Here is a 15876-nt window from a genome sequence, read left to right as displayed (position 1 = left end):
TACGTCCATGGGCTCTGCCAGCCACACCACGGCTCCACACACAGCCCCGGGGTCTGGACGTGCTTTCCCGGGTGGCTGAAAGTGAGGGGTTTCTTGGCCTCAAATTACCAAATTCTGATTTCTGGAACTAATTGCCACTTAAAAGTAGGGCAGCTGTTTGGGAAGTGTCGAAAGTAGTCAGGCAGTTATCAAAACTAGGGGTGAGATGTCAGACACTGTATTTGTTCTCCCAGAGAAAAACCTCCCCTTTATGAAGTGAAAATTGCTTTATACTTGTTTATCAACAGCAAGTGTTTTATTCTGAGCAAGCTTTTATTTTTCCCTGACAGACATGAATGTATCCGACAGGCCAGTATTTCTGAGGAATTGTTTTACATCTATAAACACTGAACTGTATCTGGATGCTGGAGCTCGTACAGGCTACAACAAGCCAAGGCTTCAGCAGGACATGTTTGTCTAAAGCTTATTTTTCACCGTTCACTCCGTCACATAACATGTTTTATAACCAATTAAAATATCATATTAAAAAAAAATAATCTGCTCATTAACACAGTCCACACTACACTGTTCCTTACACCAAACTGGGACAGAGACATTCAGGAGCCAAGTGGCCCAGGACAGCCATCATCTCAGGAAAGGGAGTTTATTCATCTGAGTCCAGGTCACTGTCTCCTGCGATGGAATGAAAGTCCTCACTGTCTTCCTCATCCTCAGACAGATGGACCTGACTTAACACACTTGGCCCAGAGCGCTGCTGTTCCTCCTCCTCCTCCTCTTCTGAGATCTCATACCCTCCAATACTGCTGAAACTCGTGTCTCTTGTATTGGATTTTGGGTCTGGTTCTTCATAGCTGCCATAACTAGAAGAAAGAAGAGAGCGATTTCAAATGAGCTGCTGGTACCAACAATTCTGTATTTAACTCCTGTAAAAGTTCCTTGGCTTGAAGTTCTGTGAACGCTCAGAACTGCTGTGCACTTCAGTTCTGCCACTGGCCAGCTTTCTAAAATAAAAACATGCACCAAGTTCTCCAAGGAAATTCAAGTATCCCCACCCCACTCTGATATACTCAGGGCAGGAAAAACAGATCCCTCCAACACCTTCTATGTGTCACATTCACTGCAGACAGAAGGCAGACAGCCCGTTCTCATCATCTTCTCCAGCATTTCCTGCTGACTATTGTCAAGGTCCTGGGCTGGACTAACCATTGCCTGCCAGCACAATTATCTGTACAATAATTAATTGGGCAAATATCAATAACAGCATTAAGGGACTGAATTCCCCAAGTGGAAAGAGAACAGAGAATCAAATAACTGACACTACAAAATGCCCAGAGAAGGAAGAGTAGGTTGGTGTTCTCTCGAATGCAAAAAAATAAAGATGATATTGCTGTAATTTTCCAATAATGGAACTCCTTCCAAAATACAGAATATGCATATTCCTATTCTTTTGGACTCCAACTAAGCAGCTGCATTTCAAGTCAGGAGATTTTTAGAGAAAGGAAAAAAAACTTAATCAGCTAAATCATCTTTTAACTTCAAATCCACCTTGCAGTTTCAGATAACTTGTAAAAATCTTTATTTGCTCTGCTTTCTAAAACCACTGTGTACAGGAAATCATCTAACTTACAAGAAAGAACTTTTTTTTTTTTTAAATTTAACTAACATTTTTATCAGTGAAAATCTAACAGCAGAACCAAGGCAATAAATAACAAATTGCAATTATGGTAATTATGGTTGCAACAGTAAAAACAGTCACAAAATAAAGAAAAGATGTGCAATATTCTTCAGCTTTTTATGACAAACACTGCAAAAAACTTTAAGAGAAGGGGTTTTAAGAATTGTTTTAAAAAGGTTCTCAGCTCTAATTACCTGATATTGCTGTCCTCCATAACGTGAGATGTCTCCCCACCATCTCCTTCATAAGACATCATGCTTTCCTCATTGTCCATGCCCATCCTTGTGTTCTCTTGGAGAACATGAGGCTGTTTAGGTCTCACTGCATTGGGCTCCACATCTGAGTCACTGCCACTCTCACTCAGCTGGATAGCTGTGGAATAAACCAGCATTTAGTCACAAATAGGAGGTTTGTTCTGTCAGGTCCATACCTTCTGTCTTTTAAAGGCTGCAGTGTTGACTGTAGGGAATGGTTACGAAGTAGTGTCTCCACAAGGGAGCAGGAAGGGTATCTGGGAGGTGATACCACTTACTGAGTGCCCAATTCTGATGTTATTCCAAAGCAATCTCATTACCACCATTACTCCAATAGTCTTTTGTCTTGTCTACTTGGAATAATTCCCCTTTCTTCCCCCTTAATAATTGTCAGAAGTCATTGCTAAATACCATTATAAGCTTTTCTGCATGACAAGTCTGTAGTAAAACAGAAACAGTCTGAAGGAACCTCTGTACACCTCTTCCAGTTCTTGATAACACTGTTTTAACAGTAGCATTTGACAACCCTGTTTCATATAAAAATAAATGTTGTGCTTTTACTAAACTTCCCATTCCTGGCTCTGCACACCAAATCTTACTCCCAGTCTTTTCAGAACCATTTGCAGTTTCACTTTATGAAATACAACCAACAAGATCTTGTCTTAACTCTGCTTTCTTTTGTGTCTGTACTTACAGAGTAAATTCCTATTCCACTGTGTTTTCTGTTCCACTCATGTTCACCCAGTTTTCTCATGTTGCCCCTTTGGTCTCCCTTTTTGACCACTAAACCACCCAGTTGTGTATCCCAATTATGCTCTGTGCTCTCTACTGCATGTTTTTGTGATGGAAGCACGAGATTAGCTGGGTTAATGAACAACCAGTTCCTGTTCAACTTTTTATAAAAGAAGGACACTTACATGAGAAAGGATTGTCCCCCTCCTCATCACTCCCATCATCATCATCCTCTCCATCAGACATAAGCAAGTCTTCATAGAGGACACTGGCCTGGGGCTGCTGGGCTGATCCTTCTTCCTCGTCAGCAAGGTCACCATCTGCATCTTCCACTTCCTGGGTCACACAGAACAGGGATGGTGAAGATCCAACAATATGCTGCCAACTTCTAGCATATGTGTTTTATTTACCACGCTGCCCACCCTGAAATGTTCCCTCTTTTCACAGTGCCAACATTTCCAAACTGCATTTCAGAGCCTGGCTATGGGAACGGGCACCGCTGTGTCTCAGGGCGGCAGACACGGCAGGCAAGTCAGCACGTGGACTGTGGCTGGGGTTTCTGTGAATATACTCACTGGGGCTGGAGTCTTAGGCTTCCCATCATCATCCTCATCAAATCCTTCAATATCCACGTCAGAGTCTTCCTCGCCCAGCCTTCCTCGCCCCTGGCGCATCTGAACGGGAACACAAATAGCAACAGCACTGAGGAAGGACATCAACCAGGGGGTGTGACTGACATCTGGGCCACAGAGATGGGTGTGGGAGGACGAGAGGGGAAAGACAAAAAGAAAAATGGATGTGCATCACTCTCTGAGCAAGGATTCTTTTTCTCTTCATTCCAAGATCAGAGAGCACACAGTCTCCACACACTTTTACCCAATGTGGTCATCCTTGAAATAGGAATCTCCAGCCTCAAAGCACCAGAGTTCCTTGTTTAACCAGCTATTTCTGGAAAATACCACTAGCTCTTAAAATTTCATAATGTATTTTAAAAGCGTACAGCAGTTTCCAACAAATCTTTTCCTGCCCTTCTCTTTCCTGTTCTTCCCTCAGACACCATGAGTCCAAGATACAGAGGACATGCAGACTCTATCCCAAAGACTATAAATTGTCTACAGAAAGCTTGAAGACTTCCAGATCTAGAAGGGATTTACAGAGCTACATGTGGCTACAATACTAGACAGAACTGCTCACAACCAAGTTCTCTTTGCCTGCACTCTTCAGAATAGCTCTCACCCCCTTTCTGGTACCCCCTTCAGTCACGTGGCCCCTAACCCTCTTCATTCGCCTTGTAATTTATTTTCATGGTCATTTTATTGCATCTCCTCCTGCTATTCCCCCTCCTCCAACATTTTTTTTTGTTCAATACAGAATAAAGGCTAAGAAAAAAAAATTCTGCGGTTAATGTGATGAGTTCATTTATAAGGATTTAATACCTTTAACCTGTCTGCTTTTTTTTCCCTTTTACAACTATAAGGTATCTACAGTGGCAACCATCTCTTCCTAGCTCCTATTTTCACTGTATGCAAACATAATGATCTAATTATGATCTTCTGAATCTGTAGATTATCCTTCACCATTTCCCTATTCAGAATCAACAGGGGATTGCACATTAACCCTCTGTAGCATGAGTCACCAGGTTTCCACTTCCAGAAGTAGTGAAGCAAAAAAATACCTGGCCTTAGGCAGATTCTTTTGCAGCTTTTGATTCTCTATACTTCGTTTTGCAGTATCTCAGTTCCCAGTGCTCTGCAATTTTTTTCCTTCAGAGCAATCAAAATGAAGGAAATTGCCTGGAAAATCTGATTTTTGTCCCCTACCTGATTTTTTGTTTCCTACAAAATCGTCGCCTCCTTTTAGTAATTTGCTCAGACAAGACAACTCTCCAATTGGATTTTAAAATGGAGGATTCTGACCTGAGTTGCTCCTTTCCCTGGGGTAGTGATGGGAGTGTCCATAGCAGACAAATTGCTTTCATCTTGATAGAATGAGGCACCATGTGACAGGCTGAGAGAAGTGATGGTATCATACAAGTCAGGTGGCTAAAGTATTGGTGGAAACAGGAGACAACATTCTCTTGCACAGAATAGAGAAACTACTGGTCTACAATTGGGATGAACGATCCAAAGAAAGCTTTGCTCTGTCTTCCTGTAGCACAACATTTGCATTTTATCATCCAGTTATCAGCACAGAGATCTTTCCCAAGGCTTCTGAACTTCAACAGTTTTTCCAAAAAAGCAAAAGGCACATCTCAGACACTAGAATGACATGCCCTACTTTACTAGGCAAATTCCAAAGGCAATTTTATTTTTCAGGAAATAACTTCTCATTCCTGGCGGAGAAGTTTTTTACTGATGTTTTGTTAAAAACAACCAAACAGCCCAAAATAAAGAAGAATTACTTAAAAAAAAGAAATCTAAATAGCTTACAGAACTTTGCCAAAGTGTAAACATTGAAAAAGCAGCCCAGCATTAAATTGTGCTGCCAACTTGGTCTGTAACACATACAAAATACCTGACACAATTGTCTGCTGTAAATAATGATGACGATTAAAAAATGTTATTTTCCATTAGAACTGGAACAAAGAGATGTAAAGAATCCCAGCAATGAAGGCAGAGTTGTACTTCACTGACCATATCAGTACGTTTCTTCACTCAGCAATAAGCCTTTCCAACAATAACACCACCAAACAGCTCCTTGGTTTCTTCCCAGCACTAAACTATCCATGTCTTTTCCTCATGTTCTCCTTACCTTTCCACTGCTTGTCTCCTGAGGGTTTCCAACTGTTACACTTGCACAGCCTTCCAACCAACACTCAGCTGTACCTGAGTCCAGAGCTCACCTTTAGACCAGTTTTACAACTTGCTTAGGAAATGACCTTCTCTGTCTTAGGCATCTCACTCTCTGAAGCATCAGAACCACTTCTCATACTTGTTCTTAAAAAATAACTGTTTGCACACCATCTAACATAGTACTCTACTAAAAGACAGACTGCAGACAGATGGAGAACAATAAACAAAGAGGAGCCTCAGTTTCATCCAGGTGATGAAACTAAAACAACAGAAGTGAAAGCTTTGCTTGGTCACTTGCCTGTGGGGTGTAGGGACCAGGGGTCATTGGATCAAGGCTCTCCAGATCTGCCTCCTCCAGTGCTGCTTCCTTAGCAGTGGAGATGTCTCTCTCAAGTTGAGTCAGGTGCTCATCGTACTAAGAACACAAAAAGCTTGCTAAGGTTGCAGAACAGAAAATTCAAACATACAAAAATATTCCAGTAAAGTTGCCCACATACCTCAGCTAAAGTCTGATAGCAGATGTTCACAATCTCCTGGGCTGTTTTTGTGTACTGACTGTCTGACCCTGTAGGAAGAAACAGATTTCTTTAGGCATTTCTGATCTTTGTTTAATTCCAGCTGCCAAGACAGCAAGACTGGTTTTGGTTACACAGCTCCCACCACACAGGCTCCTGAATCCCAACACCTTCTGATGTAAGGAGAAATACAAAGCAGGGTTCACACTTGGCTAACACAGCACAACCAGTCTGTTCCAGGATTAAAAGCATGATTTAGGACACAGGAAGGTTGTAGCCTGTCAGCCTCAAGGAAAGCCCCAGAAACAAATCACTGAAGCAGGGATGTGTACTGAACAAGTAGAACATCCTCCCCAAATATAAGTGCCCCATTCTATGCCAGGTGGCGAATAAAGCTTCATGTGACAGTGAAAACATCCCTGTTTAAGCCTCTCTTTTCTCAGCAGGAAAGGAAAACAATCATCAAGTTCATGATTCACAGCTTTGGGCTTCCACACACTTTGACAGCACAGGCAACCAGATGAATTAATTTAAGTCCAAAAGGCAGCTGAAGCCTTATTTTCACCACCTACCATTGTACTTGATGCTGTTGGCAAGGATGAGGTTAACATCATCGAGGAAAGTCTCTCTGTTCTGGTACTTGTGTTTGGAGATATTCTGGAAGAGATTGTCACCCAGTAAGTAACTGAGTCTAAACATCTCTCAAGTGGCTGCACAGTTCAGGCTACACACCTTGCGGATGGTCTCCAGATCCATTGGATTAGCAATCACCTTGTAGTAATCAGGAACAAACTTCTTGTTAACTGGATGATGAAATGGCCAAGACTGAAAGAAAGAAAACAGGCAGGTTGATAAAGCTTCTGTATAGAATTTTTTTACAGTTTGAGCAACAAATGTCATAAAGCAAGTCTCCAGAACTGATTAAAACTCACAATATATGGAAAGCATTTAAAAGACATCTTGAATCCAATAGTTTAGTTCAGGAGGGACACAGAGAAAAGATCTACCAGTTGGATTTTTAACTAGGCCTGTTGACATCTGTCTGACAGCACGAACATGTAACAGAAAATAATAAATTTACAAAAGAATTTTCTATTTAATATCACTGTTTTCTTCACAACATAACTGCAGTGTCCAGCAAGAACACTTGCTGCTTGTACAACAACAAAGAATATAATCCTAGGTCTGATCTTACAACAGGGGCTATGTAGTTAACCAGTTTAACAGTTCATCACGGTATGATGGCATAGAAAACCTCTAAAATCTGTTTCTAAACATCAGAAATGACAACTTGGCGACAGAATGTAACCAGCAAAGTTTATGCCTGTCCTCTGTAAAAGTCCTCTCTCATTCATTTAACCACTACAGACTCTTGTTCCTTACTGCATCCAGACACAAGACACATTATAGATAATTGACACTAAAATCCTTATGTCTGCAGTTTTATTTGGTAAGTTTAAGGGGTTTTCTTTAACACTAACAAACTAGTACAACACTGGGTAAACCTGATCAATTAGGAATCAGCTTGTGTTTCATTTGCACCTGAAAACTGTAGCTTTGCAGAGTGCTTTGAGATGTACCAAAGCAAATGCTATAAGCAGCATCAGAGTATGTTTCATAACAACCCCGGAAATCAGTGATTTCATGCTAAAGGGAGGTTGACACAGGAACTGTCCGGGAGTTAGAGCAGCAGGAAAAAAAGAGTGGAACCCAGCATTCACTTTAGAACCTTTGCTCCACTGAAGGGGGTGAGTGTCAGCCAAATGCCACAGGGCAGCTCCCTGACAGAGCACTTTTATTTTGCAGTGCACTGCCAACCACAATGTAAATACAGTCACAGGCACTATAAATCAGCACATTTTGCACATCACACACACAGTCCACTCAACCTACGTACATCTGGAACTGCCATCATCTTCTGAGTGACAATGTTATCCAAAATGAAGGAAAAGGCCACTTGATCATCATCATCCAGGAGGGGGTTAATTGCTTTTTCTAATCGAGCCAGTTTATCTTCCTTCTGCAATAAAAGCAGGGGACATCAGTGGCTGACTCTAAACCAATAACTGTTATATCATGACACTGACCCAGAGAGACTATGAATCACCTTTTTATGAAGACACTTGTAAATAATGGGGGGATAACAGCCAGGATATAAGCCTACATACAAGATAAAATAACTAGAGGAAGAAACAAGCATCTGTTTTTTTCAGAAAGACTCCAGTGGGAACTGTTTAAAATGGTAAAACTTCAAATACATCCTGTGGTGGGAGGAAGAGTTCCCTTAATCTTCTACTGCTCTCCCCAAAGCCCTGTGTTTTGCCTGTACACATCCTCTACCCTCAGTGTTCGACCAGCCCTGACCATCCCTTCCCCTCCATTCTGATCACAACTCATTCACAAGACTTGCCTCTTTCAGCTTCTCATCACACAGGTCCAGCATGGACTGAGAAATCTGGGTCAGGGAGTGCTTTGGCCCTGCAAACACACACAGCATGTACAGCCTGATTAGAAAGGCCCATGTCACAACATGACTTCACCTTTACTCCTAAAGCACCACTGGTTGTATTTCTAGCACAGCTGGGACTACATCCTCGAGTATATTTTCAATACACGCCATTATTAAAGTTTAGTACGGATTTTATATAAAAAAAAGGTTATTTGTAGCAAATATCCACACTTCTGGTACACATTCTGTTAAGGTTTGGAAAGAAGCTGTGCCTGTGGAAGATTGGCCTCCAAGCCCTCCACCTTTGCCAAACATTCACAGTACAAATCATGAAATTTCTGTTTCCTTGACTAAATCCAGTCAGTGAAGCAGAACTGCTAAGGAAGCCAAGGTGGACATTTTAAGAATATTCAAAACCCCAAAGCTTTAAATAATTTCAGGATTCCTCAGACATGGAAACAAGAATTTGCAACAGAACTGTGAAAAAATAAAGCTTATTTATTAGGATAAATCAGGGATTTAACTGTCAAAATAATAAAGGAAGCAGTAAAGACACAAACCCAGTGCTGTCTGCGTCACCCACAATGCTGCACAGCCCAGAGAGAGTCAGTGCAGCTGAGAGGTTTTTATATCTGTTGAATTAATATATTTTGGGCAAAGACTTTTCTATCAGCAGTCAGAATAAAGCTGACTCTCAATGAATCAGCACTTTCCCCCAGCAGATACATGCTCTACTGCAGAATCTATGTTTTTTTTTTTTAAACTAGCTTTCATTCATTTCTATAAACTAGTTTCCTGATCTTCCCAAATGAGGAAAAATTTGTTGCAACTAAGGACCAAAATATGCAAAATCATGGCAGTAAACTCTACCCAAAGCTGCATCTCCAAGGCACTGGATTCAACAGGTGTGAACTATTCCTATTTGTATTGAAAGATTCATTCCATAAAGAATGAAAACAATGTTTTGCTTAGTTTCACCCTCTATAAAGGAGATAGACAGGACTTTGCCTCAGTGCAGTTCAATACATGCAGCAGTGCCTCCAGTCACTGATAGTTCCATAACAACTTCTGTTACTACTTCACAGTTATCAGTTAGTTATTGTTACACGCCAGGGTCCACTCCTTTCTCACTTATGAATTAGTTCACTAACATTAATATATTCTTTCAGATGTATCTGGAAAAACACACATTCATTTTTGCCATCCGGCAGAGAATTCACTCCGCTTTTCCGCTGCTTTTGTTGTTTCTAAAAGTTCCACAGCTCCATGTATCAGCAGGGACACAATTTCCCCTGTGTTTTTACCATTGTAGGTCGCACTGTTCTTCACAATCAGCTCCAGGTGTTCCCTGAACTCCTCCCGGGACGGGTACTGCCTCTTACGGACATTTTCACGCAGGGTCTGCAAATCCATGGGCCGGGTAATAATCTTGTAATAGTCCTTGACAACTTTGGGATTCACAGGCGTGTGGAAGGGGTATGTCTGAGGATGACAAGAAACAAATGATTATTAACACAGTGCTAGCACAGCTAACCCTCCACAGCTGAAGGGGCACTAATGTATAAAACCTTTAAACAATCAGTTCTTTTACTGAACCAGGGAAAACATAACAAGCTCAGCCCCACGGTGGCTATCACTTTCTTCTACAAAATGTTCTTTAACACCATTCTAAGAAGGAAAAAATCTCACAGAGAATTCTCAGATGGTATTTTTGGTTGCAGCACGAAAGTCAAGAGACTAGACATTAAAAATCTCATTTCAACTCAAATCTTCCATTTAATCTTTTGATTTTGCAAGTTTCTGGTAAAATATGGTCAGAAAGAGCGAAGTACAAATTTTCTCCAGTGCCACATATATAAAAAAAGCATTGCACACTGCTACATCAAGTTTCATGCATCTTGTTCTGGTTTTGTTGGGGAAAAAAAAGAAGTCTTAAAAACAATCACATCCCAGCTTTGAATATTTGTCCACACAAAACTATCCAACACTACTTTCTGCACGGATTCTCAGATTTCTACAGATTCTGAGCTGAGATAATTTTGGAAATACTGCACACCACCTGTGTGTGTGCAGGGCAGGGGGGACGGGGGTGGCACACCCCTCACCTGAGAAAAGCCTGGCCCAATTCTGGTGCCTACTACACAGAACCCGCTTCAACCACATTGCTTAAGACGCAGGTTTTGGGTGCCATAGCTTAAGCTTACGTTAGGAAGATCCCTTATGTCATTGATGATGCCCTCCAGGATGGATGACAGCGTCACCATGGGGTCTGTTCGCCGCCGGTGGATGGATTTGTGGGGACGCTGAAGAAACGAGAGGCAGAAAAATGAAGGCAGTTACCAGATGCAAAACATTTACTCACGGAAATCCCAGGCAATTTAGTTTATTGGTTTACTGGGCAGGTAACTGGGCACTCAGGGGTTGCACAGGAGTAGTAGAGGACCTGACCAGTTGGTACAAACGGAATTAGAGCTGCTGCAATCAGCTCAGTAACACCTTCACTCACATTCAGATAATCACAGTGAACCGTTGTCCCCACTCGCCGCTTCTTCTTTGGAGGAAGCTGCTGTTTAGGAAACTTTAGGACCAGAGATTTCCTGCGAACCTCGTCAGCACTAGGGACAAAGAAAAAAGCATCATACTTTCTCCAGCCCTCTTGTGAATCAAGACCATTTGTCCTCCAGTATTGCCTCTGGTTCCATTTGCCTTAATACCAAATACACAATCAAAATTCTGTAGTAATAGTTTATGTAAAGCCCTGTCACTTTATTGCTGTGACTAATATACATGAGTGTTCTGCATTAAGCTCTAAATTGTTTTTTCTTATTATTCATCAGTATCTCTGCTTCTTCCCTTACCTCTCAATCAGTTGTTTTCCCAGGACAATTTTTGTCCCTTCTACTTTGATAAGTTCTTCATTATCATTGTGAATGACTGTTTTTTCCAGCTCCTCCTCCTGCTCCTCTGTCATTGCAACAGGATTAGAAGGTGGGGCATTTGTTTGGTAGTAGAGAGGGCAAAACTTATTAGTCCTCATATGCCCAATTGCACCACATGCTCCACATTTCAGCTGCAAAAATATGAGGAAGGTGACAGATCAGAATTCGTACGTGAGCTCCTAGTTTAGAGGCCAAGTATCATTAAAATCCCCTAGTGAGACCTTTGGTACATCACTAGAACAGGAAACTTCTCCAGCACCCAAGACTTTCTGGCATGCTTTATGTGTGGATGTGCTTACTTTCAAGTCTGGACGCTCTTTCATTTTCTTGGGCTTCTTTTCTGGAGGGCCCTTGAGTTTCTCTTTCTCTTGGTTCCGTTTTAAGCGCCGCAACTGCTCCTGGATCCTGCGCCGCTCCTTCCGCATCTCCTCACGGTGCTGTTCATCAAACAGAGCAAACTTTCGTCTGGGTGGAAAAAAAAAATAAAAATACAGAAGTTTTTTTAGCCTAGCTGATGATTTACCAGGTACTCTTCTGCCAGGTCTATCACTGCACAAAGTTGATAACACCCTCCAAACGAAGAGACATTAAATCTCTCCACAGTTACAGTGCCGGGCTTCCACACTCAATTCTACGTTTCTTCACTTAAACAAGATTGCCAGTGGAATCAAATCGTCTACAGGCAAAGTTAAAAAGGGGGAAAAAAAATAGAGGAGAAAAAAAGAGATCGTAAAGGCCTTACATGAACTCTTCGTCCTTGGTGGTCCGTATCCGGCAGTAGGCATCGATGACCGCGGGCTTCCGGACCGTCTCACATCTCACATACTCCTTCCCATCCTCGTCTCTAAACGTGCGATAGATCTTGAGGCGTCGGCCGGTGGCAGAGGAATTGAGGCTGGTTACAGAGGCAGTGTCGTCATCCTTGTGAGAGTTTGCTGAGGCTCCTGAAGCTGATGCCACAAGAGAGTTTTATTTAACTTTTTTTCCCCCACGCTGTAGAAACATCACTGTTTAAATACAGCAGACAAGTGTTGGCTTAAAAACTTCCAAGACACAAATTAAGGAAAACCTAAGCAACAGAAGTCTTGTTCATGTTCTCTTATCATGACGTGGATAAGGGTGAAACAGAAGGAAAACACTGAATTATCCACATGGATTGTAAAGCCAGAAGAAACATCTACAGCCAACAAGGACGCACAGGTGCTTTAGTATAACTTGCAAGGCAAGTGCAACATGGCCCTGAAGATCAACTATAGTGGTTGCCATCATAGGTATGGACATCTGGCAGAAACTGAAGGTCAGCTATTATCCAGTTTTCCAAGGAGCATTCCAGTCAGTGAGCTGGCCTTGCCTCATGTGACCACAGAACCCTTCCAGCACCATTCGTAATTTGCTTGAGAGGTTTTTTTCAAAATAACACTGGATATATCATCAGGAAGTGTTCCACATATCCCTTACTAAAGCATTCCCAGTAATTATCTACTAGTGATTTATTCCCAATCTGAGAATAAATGGCAAGAATAATGTTGATCCAGCTTTGCTCACACACATGCTCATGTGGTCATGAGCACTGTCATACAGACAGAAGTTCATTCACAGGTCAAACATTTTACCTGCCAGCTGGGGACATGTCAAATTCTCTGCTGGAATGCACTTAAAATAAACACATCTGCAGGAGATCCAAATCTGGCAACTGCCCAATCACCCCCAAAGACTCTGACACAGCCCACGGTGTAACAGACACTGCTATCAAGCTGCAGACTGTGCCTATCTGTTCACATACAGAGCTGTGTTTACACATAAGATCCAAGTAAAGAACCATAAGCTGGTTGCAGGAACTATTTGTGAACACATCTTGAGAAAAACACTGAAAAACAGCTCCACCCCAAAGAAAAAAAGCATTCACTGCATGCAGCACTGAATATCTAAATAAATACCAGAGTAAGTTTATAGTTCAAAAGAAACAAAAGCCATGGGGCAAAGAAAACACTTCACATGCATTTTCTGCTCAAGAGAAGAGGGAGAAGCCCCAGATAATCATGTCTATACATTCTCTCTGTAAGGAATCCACACTCTCTTGAGAGGCCAGGTCAGCACATTTTGCAGCCTGACACAAAGTTCTGCATCCCTTCCCAGGCACAATTCTGGCGGTTGCAGTTACTTACACAGCCCCTTTTTGTCTCTCCTGTCCTTTTTGCCCCTCTCTTTGTCATTGCCACTGTCTTCTCCCAGAAGCATCCTTTGCAATTCCTTTCGTTCCTGCTCTTCCCTTTCCCGAGAGAGCTGAGAACTAGTTTTCTTGTTCTGTAACATGTTCTCAATATTCTTGCCCATCTCTTCAAAGTCACTGTCTTCAGCTGAGCTGCTGTCTGTGTCTGTTGACAGGATCTCAGTGGATTCCAGAACCCTGAAACAGGAGGCACCTTGAAAGTCAGTTACTGTTGCCCCCCACTCAAATAAAAAAATAAAAAACACAGCCTGTCACCTTCCCAGAAACACAAAGGTAAAAATGATGCAAAAGCTTGAAAATTAAATTTTGTGAATTACAACTACAAGAACAGGTATAATATATTCCTTTCTCAGTTCTCCTTGTAATCCCCATGTCTAAAAGATCAAATTGTTCCAAGCCAATCTTCTCCAACAAGTTGATCTCTTCTTCATCAACAGTACTATATTCCCTCACCACTCTCAGGTCTTGGGCCAGAACAAGCAATAATACACAAATTCTTCTGGCAGTTCTAAAGTATAGGACACAGAATTGGTAGCTGCTACCCAAGGCAGATATGGCAAACCACTCATAACAAAACAAAACAAAAAAAAAGGGAAGAAAAAAGAAAGAAAGGAAATAGGGTGGTCGACTACTGATCTGTGGAACAGCAGAATATCTCATATCATTATAAGTGGCAGACCATGCAACTTATTCTACCTTTCCAAAAGGTCTGTGAGAGCAAGAAGGACTAAGAGGAGTAAGGCTGACTCCTAGGTTTCTATTTAACAGCCAGAGGACTCTTTCTCAGTGCTATATTTTGTGGGCCCAAAAAGGTGAATCAACACCTACACCACCACATATCAGTGAGCCCCAGGCATGCACAGAGCTGGACTTCTAAGGTGGGGACAGGGTGGGGTTCGAGGCTGTGAACATCAGATAAGAACTTACTTATTCTGTAAATCAAAGATGCGCTGACACTCTTCTTTGTATCTCTCCTGATGTTCTGCCACAGAGAACCGAGAGCCACGTGCAAATTTGCTCATAGGACCTTCCCCTGACCGAGCCTGCTCCGTGGACATCGTACGGACCACATCGATCACCTCCCACCGGGACAGCTTCTTTATCTGGGAACAGGAAGGCAGACACACAGCTGAGGGAGCTGACCATGGATCTCAGCTCCTTTCCACACCAGGGAAGAGTAGAAACGTGTATGTCCCTTCCACCATCAGCTGCTAAATCCATTAGGGAAGTCTGGAACCTGCTCCAGGTGCACACTCACCTCCTCCTCAGGGACTCCAAATTTACGCAGAAGCTGTTTGGCATTTTTGAGAGAAAGTCGGCGCAGATCAGCATCTGTCCCAGTCACTGTCTTTTTCACTGGTTGAGGCTCTTTATCATCCTGTTCAGAGAAAGATTCAGCCTATTAATGTCATCACATAGCAGACTTTCCCATGCTCATGTGGTATTTTCTCTTCCCTCCATTTCTCCCACGTGACTTTCCAGTTATTGTTCCTTGGGAACTGTACCTTCTGCTGGGTTGGTTTGTTTGGAATCTTGACATAAGAAAATCCTTCACCACAACCAGTAGGATCTGCGACACCAGTCACTTCTAGGAGGCACTTGCCCTTCATGGCAGCAATGAAGGCTCGCGTGGTGTTCCACGGAGCCGTGCGCACCTGCCAGCGAGGAGGGAAACAATCAGAATCCAGCTCCACCCGTGGAGAATTCCAAGCTTTTAATTTTGTTCTCTTCCAGTCATACTGAGAACTTCTCAACTGACATAATGAGAGTGAATTCCAATTTTTGATCCTTCAGTTGCCCTGATAAAACTCCAATGAATAACCGAAGTGCTAACTCACAAAAGGCACTTGAGGCAAAAAGCCCAGTCCTGAAAGGGCCTGGCGAGAAGGATCCCCAAAGGATACCCCAAAGACAGGTATAAGCTGGCAGCAAAGTTCCCAGGAAAGTTGTGAGAACTTTTGAACCACTGAATCCTACTTTAAACATGCCCTTTCAATATAAAGGCCTAGTTTCTCTCCAGCCATGCAGATTTACCTATTGGCAAGCACACTCATGTATGGTACCTCATCATCAATCTTCATTTGGAAATCCTCTTCATTCTCCTCTTCTGGTGCAAAGAAGGATTTCTCCCCATAACCTGCATCCTGCAGAGAAATATTAGGGAAAAAATGAGAACTTGAAGTCTTATAAAGGTTACTGGACAAAGAACTAGAAGCATCTCTGTGGAGACTTGTCATGCTCAACAAGCACACTTCCACAGATGGTTCTTTGTAAGATTCACTGTGACCCA

General features: G+C 42.2%; 1 protein-coding gene across 3 annotated transcripts in view; it reads right to left on the bottom strand.

Moving 5' to 3' along the window:
- Positions 1-272: 272 nt before the first annotated feature.
- The window catches only part of TAF1 (TATA-box binding protein associated factor 1), a 30271-nt gene continuing 14667 nt past the window's right edge, over positions 273-15876 (bottom strand). For 2 of the 3 annotated variants that reach the window (XM_017819151.1, XM_017819152.1), the window contains exons 19-39: positions 15650-15730; positions 15092-15241; positions 14845-14964; positions 14514-14689; positions 13522-13763; positions 12099-12306; positions 11656-11821; positions 11276-11487; positions 10924-11032; positions 10622-10720; positions 9722-9899; positions 8379-8446; positions 7866-7988; positions 6701-6793; positions 6541-6625; positions 5951-6018; positions 5752-5868; positions 3237-3335; positions 2847-2997; positions 1870-2047; positions 273-860 (exon numbers count right to left, since the gene is read on the bottom strand). In XM_017819151.1, the coding sequence (XP_017674640.1) occupies positions 644-860; positions 1870-2047; positions 2847-2997; positions 3237-3335; positions 5752-5868; positions 5951-6018; positions 6541-6625; positions 6701-6793; positions 7866-7988; positions 8379-8446; positions 9722-9899; positions 10622-10720; positions 10924-11032; positions 11276-11487; positions 11656-11821; positions 12099-12306; positions 13522-13763; positions 14514-14689; positions 14845-14964; positions 15092-15241; positions 15650-15730 (2940 nt within the window). In that variant the 3' untranslated portion in view covers positions 273-643. Of the gene's footprint in view, positions 861-1869; positions 2048-2846; positions 2998-3236; positions 3336-4577; positions 4704-5751; positions 5869-5950; positions 6019-6540; positions 6626-6700; positions 6794-7865; positions 7989-8378; positions 8447-9721; positions 9900-10621; positions 10721-10923; positions 11033-11275; positions 11488-11655; positions 11822-12098; positions 12307-13521; positions 13764-14513; positions 14690-14844; positions 14965-15091; positions 15242-15649; positions 15731-15876 lie in introns of all 3 variants that reach the window. The other variant, XM_017819153.1, reaches the window with a different exon arrangement.

This window comes from Lepidothrix coronata, unplaced genomic scaffold, assembly GCF_001604755.1.
Source record: "Lepidothrix coronata isolate B3197 unplaced genomic scaffold, Lepidothrix_coronata-1.0 Scaffold73, whole genome shotgun sequence".
Taxonomy (NCBI): Eukaryota; Metazoa; Chordata; class Aves; order Passeriformes; family Pipridae; genus Lepidothrix; species Lepidothrix coronata.
This window is presented reverse-complemented; position numbering and strand designations above follow the sequence as displayed.